The 12,825-nt window shown below is 36.4% G+C and overlaps 1 protein-coding gene across 1 annotated transcript in view; it reads left to right on the top strand.

Annotated features, from left to right (window-relative positions):
- LOC138709950 (zinc finger protein 271-like) overlaps positions 1–12,825 on the top strand; it is a 69,664-nt gene that overhangs the window by 23,698 nt on the left and 33,141 nt on the right. Inside the window, exons 3-5 of the mRNA XM_069840635.1 lie at positions 3,762–3,859; positions 5,309–5,443; positions 10,621–10,703. Coding sequence (XP_069696736.1) covers positions 3,762–3,859; positions 5,309–5,443; positions 10,621–10,703 — 316 coding nt within the window. The remainder of the gene's footprint in view (positions 1–3,761; positions 3,860–5,308; positions 5,444–10,620; positions 10,704–12,825) is intronic.

Here is a 12,825-nt window from a genome sequence, read left to right as displayed (position 1 = left end):
ACTTCAGTTTATATTACAGCTCCTGATATCTTCCATCCATCGGTCGACAGTTGCAACTGGTCATAAACGTGCTATCGGAATTGGCTCTTCGCAATGGCTTTAAATTCTCCACTCTAAAAACGCAGTGTGTCCACTTCTATAACCATCGTGGACTGCATCCACATTCTGAACTGCGTCTTAATGGAGTGGAATAGCAATATACAGACACTGCGAGATTTTTGGGCCTTATCTCTGATTAAAATTAACGTGGGGGTGCATATACATGATCTGAGAAGGCGTTGCGAAAAATCGTTAAATATTTTACGCCTCTTGTCAGGGGTTCGCTGGGCTGCAGACCGCATAGTGCTTTTACGTGTTTATCGTGCTCTTATTCGGTCGAAGTGGATTATGGCTGTTTTATTTATGGCTCAGCAAATAAATCGAAGTTACGTCTCTTAGACACTATCCATCATCATGGGATACGACTCGCTACACGTGCCTTCCGATCGAGTCGGCTAGAAAGCCTGTATTGCGAAGTGGGGGAACCATCATTGTATCGGCGACGTAATGTCTTGTGCTCGTATGCTGTTAAGCTCCACTCACAGCCCGAGCACAATTCTTACGATTCCTTTTACCATCTGTCTCTTTACGGCCGATACAGTGAAAATCCACAGAGACTTCATCCAGCAGATGTGCGGTTTCGTGAACTGCTCTGTGAGCTCGACATCCACCTGCCAACAGTTCACACACTGGAATATATGACCACTCCACTGTGGATTATGCGACGTTCCATGTTCGAAGTAAGTCTGAGCTGAAGTGTTAAGAATTTTACACCAGCTTTTTTTGATAGATTTCGTTTTAGTGAACTCTTATGTCAGTTTCCAAATTATTCATTAGTTTTTATTGACGGATCCCGAGTAAATGATTGTGTTGGTTGTCCCATTTTTGCAAATGGACAGATATTTAAATATAAATTGCTACAGTACACCAATGTTTTACCGCAGAACTATAAGCTTTTTATAGAGCTTTTTTGGTTTTAATTAGACAACCCCGGGGCAGATTCCTTATCTGCTCCGTCTCTTTAAGCGCCATTCAGTCCCTGCAGCGTTTGAATTCTGATGATCCGCTTGTGTTGACAACCCAGGAACTTTTCCACACTCCCCTAACCTCTGATTATGAGATTGGAATAGTGTGGACTCTGGGTCATGTTGGCATTCTTGGTAACGAGGCAGTGGATGCTGCAGCAAAGGACAGTGCTATGAATGGGTCTGAAGTGTATTGACGTGAGAGGTGGCAGGATATTCAAAATTACCTGAAACATACAAAATGGTGGCAATGGGAAGGAAATGGTCTGCACAAGAGGGAAACAAATTACGAAGACTAAAGAACACTGTTCGAGTTTGGGATTCGTCTACAAGAGCGTCATGACAGGAATAAGTTTTACTCTCCCGGTTGAGGATTGGCCACTGTCATCTGAGACATGGTCATCTCCTACATGGCGAGCCTAAGCTGGTGTGTGATATATGCCATGTTCTTATTGCATTGTAAAAAATATGACCGTGTCCTTCGGCAATATGGAATTCAGCCTACTCTATGTGATGCTCTTGGATATGATTTTAATTGTGCAAATGCAGTTCTGAGATTTTTATGGAATACAGGACTTGACAGGGTGATTTAGTTTTTTAATGACCCATTTTACTTATCCTCCAGACCCTTTACATCCGGAGGTTTCATTGGTTCAGATATGATTTTAATAAACTTGACATTCGGACCTTTTACATCCGAGCATTTTATAAATGCGCCAGACAATTTATTTCTGGTGGCATTTGTTTTATTGTTTTGTTGTTTCTTTTTAAATACTACTTAGGGTCTGAGAACTTCTCACTTTTATGGTTTTTATGCATCACCTTGTTGAAACTGCATTTGTGATCCTCGTTTAACTGTGACAACGCTTTTTAGTTCTTTTAAGTATTCTGGTTATTGTATTGTATTTGTGTTTAGTGAAGGATTTTTAGATAAGGGCGCAAATAACCATAGTAGCTGACGCGCCCTTGTTAAACCCCACGAACTAATCATCGAGGCAACATTCAAAGGGAATGTTTATCTGGACATCTGCAGATCTTTTATTGTTGATCAACTCCCCCAGGATCGGTTTTTCAGCAACATGGGGCTCAACCCCATTACTATGGGGGAGTGCTTGGCTTCTTGAATGCAATCTTTCACAATAGGTTGATCGGGAAAGGAGAACCCTTGCCTGGCCACCTCGGTTATCCGACTTGACGCCCATTGACGAATGTTGTGTACCAACGTGGTACAGTTGACACTTTGGAAAAACTAAGACAACGCATTATAAATGCAGCTGTGCTAATCCCTCCACAAATGTTATGGAACACTTGGCAGAAGGTTGAGTACCTTTTGGGTGTCTTCAGGGTAGCTCGAGGCTCACACATCGAGTTGCACTGACCATTCTCCAAAACTCAGAGAGTTTTTACATCAAGTTGTACAAAAAGTTATGTTATAAAACCATTATTTATATTTTTTTTATACTTTAAATTAGCACTTATTTCTCGATCCCTCTAAGTGGGACACGGTGTGTAACATACAACTGGTTGGACATTGTATTTTAATCAATGTATAATGCTGAGAATTTAAAAAATCTAACATACATGTGTTACTGATAAGTCATATTTTTAATTTTATTGGTCATATTTTTATGCTTTTTAGGTTATAAATGCATGCATATATCCTGTTATTTAGGTCATAGAAATCCGTCCCCTACTTATGACAGAGCAATATTGACAATATCACTAAACAAATCATCATCAGCCTTGCCCAGCGCTTGAAGATCGTGATCTCAATTGCTGTCGTCTTCATATTCATGTAGAACCAGGGGTGTATTTCAGGCTGACCGGCCCTGTCGGTGCCAGGGTAATATTTTTCGAGGCCGGTCGGCACCAGGGCACTTTTATGATTTCCGTATTATCGTGAAATTTGGCAATTATAAAAAACAATATTTTATTCATACAATTTCATAGGGAATTCTACTCCGCAGACCTAACCTCTTTATCTAGATTCGAATCACTTATTTTTGTCTGACATTCCATAAGCATTCCTGCGGAAATGATGATGTTGATAATGTTGACGACGACGTCGTCGAAGAAAACTACTACTGGTTCGCCTAGCTATACTGGCTACGTATATAAACTGACAGAGCTGACTGGAGTGAGGAAAGAATGTTACGTATTTTGGATGCATAACTATGCAGTGTTCAATGTGATACTTATAACTGACATCGAAATTCTTAATCCTTGTGATACAATTTATGAAAAATGAAATTATTTTTTGATTAAGAACGTAACAACAATGCTGGAAAGTCAACTTATCAGAAAAAATACACCTAACACACAAGCATTTCCTTCTAGGTGGCTGTTAATGAAAGCATCTTTATAATCATATGAAATGTGGATTTATATGCTTTTATAAGAGGGAAAGTATTTTAGGACTTTTCCTAGGTTCAGCACGTTTTTGTAGATCCTTCAGCTCTTAAGTTGTTGTTGTTTTCTAATGCCAGGCGTTTGACAATAAAGTCATTTGACCTCTTGCACTCCAATATTTTCAGCTCTTAAGTAATCTCATTTAACCACAGCCTTCCTCTAATCCTAATTGTAGCATATAAACTTTGTTTAGGACAGAATTAGTTTGTAACAAGATGCTAAAAGTATTTCGCAGAAGCTCAAATTTTGCAAATGAATATCAGTTTCTCAGTGATTTTTTTTTTTCAGTTGTGATGGATGTGAACAAGATGGAAGCCAAGGTGGATCCGTTAGCTATGGAAAAAAATTATAATACTGATACAGAAGCAAAGAAGCCCTCGTCTGAGGTATATTGAAAGTAATAATTGAGGCATTGTCTGAAACAAGATCGTATCTGGAAAATTATGCATTTGAAATAAAAAGCATCAGTAATTTTAGATCTGGTATAACTGCATTGAGCAGAAGAACGCTCAAGTGTTTCTAGAAGGCCCTATGTTTGTTAGAGGAAATTATATTTTGTCATGAGAGAGGTGTTTTAAGGACTCAGTATATGCTGGGAACAGATAAGCAACATAATATAATTATGTTAAGTTGTTATTCCAAGAAATGCCTCAATTATTACATATTGCTTATGACGTTAATTTAAAACAATTTACTGAAAGACTGAAAAATATAGGTACATCTTCCAAATTATATTCAGCAGACATACTAAGTAAAATTAAGTCTAGGATGGATTGGCTCATTTAGCATCATGTAACATGTTGAATATTTTTTTGCGTTAACGTCATGTAATATGTTGGATGTTCTTTTGCATTAGCATCATGTAACATGTTGGATGTTTCTTTTGCACGTATGCTTTTTGAGATCTGTTCAGAACTATTGATTTAAAGTATGTTTGCAGCACACCAGTTTATTTAAATTTCTTTTATAAACCATGACATCATTTTTAACTTTTCTGTATATATATCTAATGGATATGTAAGTTTGCACACAGCTTCAGATTGGTGCCTTTTTAGCATGCCAACTCAAGTCTTGGTGTTCAAGTGAGCTGCTAAAGGAATATTCCGTACCATACATTCTTTGCAAGAGCTGCACTTGACATTTTGGCTTGATTTGAAATTTCTGGGAAAAATTTATATTAGTTACCTTTCAAGGTATATCATGTGCCAAAACTGTCGTCTTCCATAACTTTGTTGATCAGCATTTCTGATGGTCATGGACTTTGATCAACTAAATGAAATGGGTGATTTTGCGTATCTTGTCATTAGTTTACTTCTCTAGAATATAATGTTCTTAATACTGCGAATACATATGATTGAATAATAGCTACTGCTGATTCTAAAATTAGTAATGCAATTTTGGTTATAATTAGTAGTCTTAATATTGTGTATTCAGAATAAATCCATTTAAACATAACATTAATGTCTAATGTAAAACAGTAAAAATAGTAAGATAAGTCGAAAAGTGTCTAAGTGTATTTATTGACTAACTCGATGTATTAATGAATATAACGAAAATAAAATCCTAGTTTGTCCACTTTCTCGCGTATTTGCCACTGAATGTATATAAAAACGTATTATATTATGTTCAACTGGCTATGTTCAGACATAATGCAGCCATTAATATCTGATGCACATCCAATCAACATTTCATTTTTCCTGTATAACAGTTCACCTCTGCTAGAAATGGTGACCTCATGCTGACATATGAAACTAGAGTTCAACCTTTAAAACTCGTCATTTTCGTTAATATTGCAAATAAAAATTACTCATTTATAATGTGTTTGTGATCTCCAGGAACTGAATTTATTGGATCTGCATTCAACTGAGATAAAAACGGAATGTGAAGACAGCATCTATGTCACGTCAGTGATTAAATGTGAAGAAACTCCAGCCTGGACTGCTTTTCCCTTTGTGAAGTGTGAAGCAGAGGTGAGTTTGGCTCATGCCTTGTAGGCTACTGGCTCTTCTCCCAGCACTTTACCTCCATTCTGATCGTTGCATACACTGACTCTTTATGGGCCTCATACTATGTTGTTTTCATAGTATGAGAGTTGTTAATATTCATCACTATCGTGATAATTATTTATTTCTTTCTTCCAGTATATCCTGGATTTGAAGTGTAAATATGTACGGTAACTTGTTTTAACACATAGACAGTTCTGAACTAATAGGGTTAGGCCTATGTTTTTAAATTTCAAATACCCTGTGATTTTTTATGCCAGAAATCTTAAAATAATATAATATAATATTTTGTCATCACTATTTAACTTTAACAACCGTAATGTCTTTTGTCATAAGAAAGAGATACCGATATTAATATTCTCTGAAGACTTTTAATTAATTGATTCCTCTTTAGATATTATTTTCTCAATATGAACAGTGATTTTTAATCAGTTTTGAAATTAGAGACAATTGAATATCAACACATAACTTTCGAATGTTCTGAAGCTGCAGAGATCTCTGTCTTGTCGTCTTAATAAAGAAGCACTTTATACTATACGAACTAATAAAATTATTTATTTCACATACATAATTAACTTGGTACATCTTTGACTTTATTTTAATTTTCTTCATCTTTCACATAATAATTTTGGCAGAAAAGGACAATCATTTTGTCCAGGTTCTCTACTGCGAAATCTCTGTTATCTGTCAGAATTAGTTTAACTGCCGAGATCGATGATGTTCCGAATTTCAGTGACTGGTTCACATTTGACACTGAGAATGTCAGCAATGTGTAGCATTTCTGCATAGCTGGGATGATTCTGTAACAAGTGCTTAAATTTTGCAACAATTGCTCTATCTTGAGATCAAGAAACTTCTTCTGGTATGTATTAAACGAAACCTAAGACACATAACTTTAATAACAAGAACACTATTGGTACTTATAGCTCGCGCAAGGAACGATTACCAAAAAACAGTGGTGGCGTTATTGTCTATCTTGACGTGTGTATTAGAGCTGTGCGTTTTCCCTTTCAAGCCTGCCTGCCCCGTGCCATTCAGAATACGTCTGACATTCCGCTCTTGTCTATGTAAACAACAGGCCGAGCAAAAGCTTGCCTGGCAGTACCCGCTCCTTCTCATACCAAGCATAGTATGACCCAAGCGAGCCCAATGGGTTGTTACGAAGCCTGTGTGTAGTTTAACTGTACGCTATGGATTCTCAACAAGTGCAAGACAAGTTAAGGTGCGGAGAGGAGACTATGTTTTGGTTGATGGAAATAGGAATTGATGTGAAGCCTGGAAAAAATTCTCTTGTGTAAATGAAAAACAAACACAAAACCAGAGGATGCTGCGAAATGCAATACGTGTGGAAAGATTTTAAAAGTGAAAACAGATACCTCAGGCATGTTGCGTCATATATGTAAAGTGGAAAGAAATGTTCAAGATGGGTAAAATATTTTGAAAACTGTTAAAGATATTGTAGTAGAAAGATGTGTGGAAATGTGCGCGAAAGACTTTTCTGCTGTGGAAGTTCTTAAAGTTAGGACTGGCCCTATTAGATATAGGAAAGAAGTACAGGTCTGTAAATATTAACACTATTATTCCTTCTCGTACTACCGTGTCCCGTAAAGTGAAAGAATGCGCTGACCAGATAAGGGACAAGGTAATGCCAAGTATTGTTAATGCCATTCAAGCTAATAATTGTGCCAGTACTACTGACATGTGGACTGACAACTATAGAGGTGTGCATTACATGTCAGTTACAATGCATTACATCAATACAGAATGGGAGTTAAAGAAACATGTAGTGCAGTGTTCAGCTTTTCCTGAGTGCCCTAAAACTGGTGAGAATGTTCGAGGGGAGTTGGAAACACGTTTAGTACGTTTAGGAGTTTCCCCCAAAGATTTAGAAAGAATCACATTTGTGTCGGATCAAGGCAGTAATGTCGTGAAGGCACTCGAAAAGAGCAAACATCTCCCTTGCGCTGCACATATGCTCAACACTGTCCTCAAGCATGTGTTAAAGGAAGCTTTCCTGGAGGAGCTTCTCAGGTGTGAATTCTAATGCAGCAGCTGTCCTTTTCATTCTTAAGTTTTTCCATATTCAATTCTTCGTCACCTGTCTTTCTCTTATCTTCTTCAGACGAAAAACTACTTCGCCTATCAGCAGGACATGATCTGAGTTAATATCCGTTCTTGGTAGAGTTTTTGCATCTTTTAAGCAATTTCGAAATCTTTCCTTTACCAGTATATAGTCTATTTTATATTATATCCTTTCATCCCTTGGGCATGTCCATGTGTATCTTCTTCGTTTATGTTGTTGGGGTAATATATTTCCAACAATCATTGAATTTCTTTTACAGAAATTTAGCAGATATTCTCCTCTATCATTTCTTTTTCTCAATTCATATTTTTCAACTCTTCTTCCATCTTGTCCTTCTCCTACAACTGCATTCCAGTTGCCCATTGGATTACGCATGCTCCCTTCTTCACCTTCTCAACTATCTCTTCTATCTTGTCATAGCTTTCTTCCACTTCCTCGTCTGCTAATCCACTATGTGGCATATAAACTTGCACTAGCACTAAGTCCGTCTTCTTCCCTTGTAGTCTCAACATTACCATCCTGTCATCTACATAATGCACTGATATCACTTTATCTTTCACACGTGGTCCCAGTAATACATCAACACCATGACTTCCTTTGCACTTACCGTTTGAATAAACCAACCTAAATGCATCACTCACCAACTCACCACTATTTTCCCACCTCACTTCTGATATTCCCATCACATCCACTTTGTTTCTTCTCATTTCTTCCTTCAAGTTTTCCAACTTACCTGCTTGCAGAAGAGTTCTTACATTCCACGTTCCAATCCTCAATCTTCTTTTCTTCTCTCTGTTGGGTTGCTTCATAATGTGTCCTTCTGCAGCATCCCCCTCCCGAACATCCAAATGGGGGGATATATATATATATAGGGGGAAGTCTTCCAGCGCCAGTCAGCATGCAGTACCGGTCAGTGTGTGTTTTTAAATACCGACAACAATTAGCAGGACACGAAATATAGTGTACGTTACTTCTAACAGTCAGTAATCACTGGTAAATAATTCAAACTTAAATCTACATTCATTCGTTAACAAAGTCCGTTGAAAGACTTTTCTGTTTGCTGTGGCGCGAATCGACTAAATCTAAATTGACTGACACCAAGGCAATTCGGTAAGTATTGTTATAAATCTTGTTTCACTCGATTCAGTCATGATTTATGAATTACTTTTGTGCATGATCCATGTTACATAACATAATGATGCTATAGAAAAAAAATATTATATGTTTCGCTGCATGTCAGCCAGTACCGGTCACCTCTTGATCTTGCAGTACTGGTCATATTCTTCCATGTTAGTTATGTTCGTTTAATATTTTTTATAGGACGTTTATGATTCCTCCAGTGATAAGTAGACCTTCCAAAGGAAAATGACATCCATATTCTATGAAACAGGCTGTAGAGAAAGTGTTAACAGTCCAACTTTCTATCCGCAAAGCTGCTGAAATATACAATATCCCCCAAAGTACATTGATTGATCATATTTCTGCCGTAAAAAGAGGTAAGGAAATTACATTCACTCCTGTGCCAGCATTCCTGACACATCTGACACGTATGAATGTGATTTTTGTCAAAAGTAATATGTGACCAGTACTGCCTGCCAATTTTCTGATTGTATCGATTTTATGGACATTTAATTTGTTTATGTTTTGTATTAATATTAATTTCTGAATTTTTTTTGTATTTACCATTGAGTTCAACAATATATGTACTTACATTATATCAAAAAAGTGTGTCAAAAAGTTTAATGTTTTCTTATTTATAACCCAAAAACCTTAAGCGGTCGGTACTGCAAGACTTCCCCCTATATATATATATATATATATATATATATTAAATGTCAGTCTAATACTTAGGCCTACTTTATTCTCAAAATTGTGGTTGAACAGTACATAGGCGATCATATTTGAGATAATCCTGATTAAGGTTACTCGTACTTATTGCCATTTTCAGTTTAAAATGTCCATCATCACCAAAGAAATAATTTTCAGTTTATTCACGGCCACCTGTAACAATCAGTTGCTCGCTGCATGCTTCTGTTGAACGAAAAATCCTCTAGAAACCCACCGGTGATTGGTAGCTTTCAATTGTTGCATGCCTCCCATTTTTACTGGAAAAGAGATATACACAATTGAATGCATTTTGTTCACTTTTGCATGCATTGCTTGAATGCGTAAAGTTAAAAGAAAACTTGAACAGTTTAGATGCACCTTTATGGTTTCATGCCATTTCCATACAGTATATAAACCATACACGTTAAATATGGTTCTGCAAAATTTCAAATTAGTAAAAGAATAATTTTTGCACTTATTGTTCAAGTTACAATTATTTGGTCCTGTCTGAACATCCCCCACTCCTTGAACATGAAAACCTTTTAATTAAACATCGTTCTTCCATTCTCACAAGTGTGAGTTACTTAAATATTATATTAGATTTAAACCATGAAGAAACAATCCACCATTATAATTTTAAGTGGGATACAGGAAGACATTGCTTGGCTGTTTCTACCAACAATGACCAATATTTAGAATAAGAAATCACATTTCCTATTGACAGGTTGTTTTAAAACTGACCGATGATTTTCAAAGAAATTATGAAGCTATCTTTCTCAACATAATAATTAGATTTATTTAGGGTCAAGATCTGTTCATTCAAGTCCGCACTGACAGAGAATCGATTTTGCATTGTAAAAAATTTTGGGGTGTCTAAATTTATTTCAAATTTCATAAATTACGCAATAATTTTTATTATTTTCTTACAAGTTTGTTGCAGGGAAGTTATAGCAATATTCCTCCCCCCCCCCCCCCATCTTAAATTCCTAGCAACATTACTAATTCTGGCTTTGAATTTATAGGCGTTACTTCTATATGTTGATATTTCTATTGCTATATTCATCCTCCCTACAAGGTACTGGAATTTTGGTGGAAATTAGCACTGTATGGTTTTGTGATGAGAAATACGGTTTGTTTTTAAATTTTGATGCGATATTCTGGCTTTCGAAATTTGGCAACAGTGCTTTTGCATAAACTTGCGCCATCTTTCTGTTCTCTTCGCTCTTTATTTTAGGAAGACTTGTGTGACTTGGACACAGTGAAGGAAGAGCTAAAGCTGGAAGTTACGGCAGAGGATAATGAGATTTTGACTGGAAGGTGAGTATGATGTGCGAGTATTCACATTGTCTTTTCTTGCATTGCTTCATTACAATTATGAGATACGATATTAATTTGAGAAATGTTATGGAATGGGATGAAATGTCAGTTTATTAAGAATAAATAAGGAAAGATGGCCAAGGACCATAACAAGTGGGAAGGAGAAGGGTAATACAGAACTGTAGACCAGGAATCATGGAAGAAGTTGTGAAGGCAATGGGGGATGGGAGTTAAATATAAAGCACATGCAAAATCGACGAAATATTTGGGTATTCAAGTGACGAAATGTGATATAGAATTTAAAACTACAACTAATAACATTACTGCGAACACTGTCACTACAAACTGCCACTCTTGCTTTAGGTCCATTATCCTACAAGCTTCAAGAACCTTGGATACAGATGGCTAATAAATCTCAAACCGATATTTTGTCACAGGTACGAGGCTGTCATTTAGGTATCTGTGACTGAAGACGGAAAATATCAGTGACAAAATATCACTGTCGATTTCTGCTCCATGTCATCACGTAGTACCAAAGGGTATTGGATATTCAGTGCACTTGATATTTTTATGACTTATGACCGAAAAATATTCTTATGACTATTACCTCCTTTGCAAATCTAGTCTTTCAGGTAATGCTCCCTGTAAAGCAGATTTGAATAATTTCAAGGGAAAAATTGTTCCAGGGCCGGGTATCGATCCCGGGACCTCTGGTTCAACGTACCAGCACTCTTACCAACTGAGCTACCCGGGAAAATATTACCTCCTTTATTCCACTTCCTCATACCTGTACAGCATTGGTCTGTCCATGTGCATAATGCAATATCAGCAATCTGGCAGTGATATTTTTATCGATCTGCACATACTTTGGAGGTTTTGTTTAATATTATTTTCTACAAAGTGATGGTTTGTTGTAAAGTTATTAACTGCGGTTTAATAATATAATCATTAGTCTGATATTTTGTTTTTATAGTTACAGTCTGCGTAGGCCTATAAGTTTTCCTAAATATTTTATGTATTTCTTGAAATCCTTACATTTTCATTTAACTGTGAAGTTTATTAACTGGTATATATTTTCACCTTAATTGTTACATAGTTAGATTTTTTATTACAAACTGAATAATTAAATAAGGAGCCTACAACATTATTTCTAATAATTTGATTACCTAACCCTTCCCATTTGTTATTAGAGAAGAAAAATTCAATCCGGCTCTGGGGATCGAAACCGGATCCTTGGTTCTACGCACCAAGCGCTCTAACAGCTGCGCTATACCGAAGTTCAATCCACTGCACCAGATTGAATCCTCCTTCTCTAGTATTTTTCCCTTTCTGGCCTTACTCCATGTTCGACATATATGTTGACATATTATATTAAGTCAGCTGCCATTATACAAGGAGTATAATGAGTGACTTGGTGACCGGGATTCCACAGTATATGCACTGTTGGGCGAAGAATCTACGTAAAGATAACAATTGTTACCATAACAGATAAATTCTGTAGGACCAAAAATTAATCTTCACGTAAATTAACCTCTCTCCTGTTATGTATGATTCATTTTCATTGTAGGTATAGCATTAACACGAACATAACATAGCACGGTATTACTAATTAAAATAATTAAACTTAAAATAAACTCATTTGTAGTAAGTTCATTATGTTTATCGGTTATTAACTCTCAGGAAGTCACGCAGTGTTTCCTAATTTTTTTACGTGGTTTTTTAACCACACTGTATCAACTACTAAGTTATTTAGCGTCAATGGGATTGGTGATAGTTATATGGTATTTGGCGAGTTGAGGCCTAGGATTCGCCATAGATTACTTGGCATTTGCCTTACGGTTGGGGTAAACCTCGGAAAAAACCCAACCAGGTAATCAGCCCAAGTGGAGATAGAATCCGCACCCAATTACAACTTGCTGATGGATCGCATGGGATGTTACTGCAGCCCAATTAATAGGCCTAATCAATGTACAAGACTTAATATTTATTTTATTATGTGATATTTGTGTTGATATAGTTAAAACCACCAACTTGCAAGTAACTTCCAAGTTTTAAATATAATATTATTGGGTTAGTTACCAAAATTGGCAATTTTATAATTTTCAGAAAATCTGTCACATAG

The sequence above is a fragment of the Periplaneta americana genome, chromosome 12 (genome assembly GCF_040183065.1).
Source record: "Periplaneta americana isolate PAMFEO1 chromosome 12, P.americana_PAMFEO1_priV1, whole genome shotgun sequence".
NCBI classification, from domain to species: domain Eukaryota; kingdom Metazoa; phylum Arthropoda; class Insecta; order Blattodea; family Blattidae; genus Periplaneta; species Periplaneta americana.
This window is presented reverse-complemented; position numbering and strand designations above follow the sequence as displayed.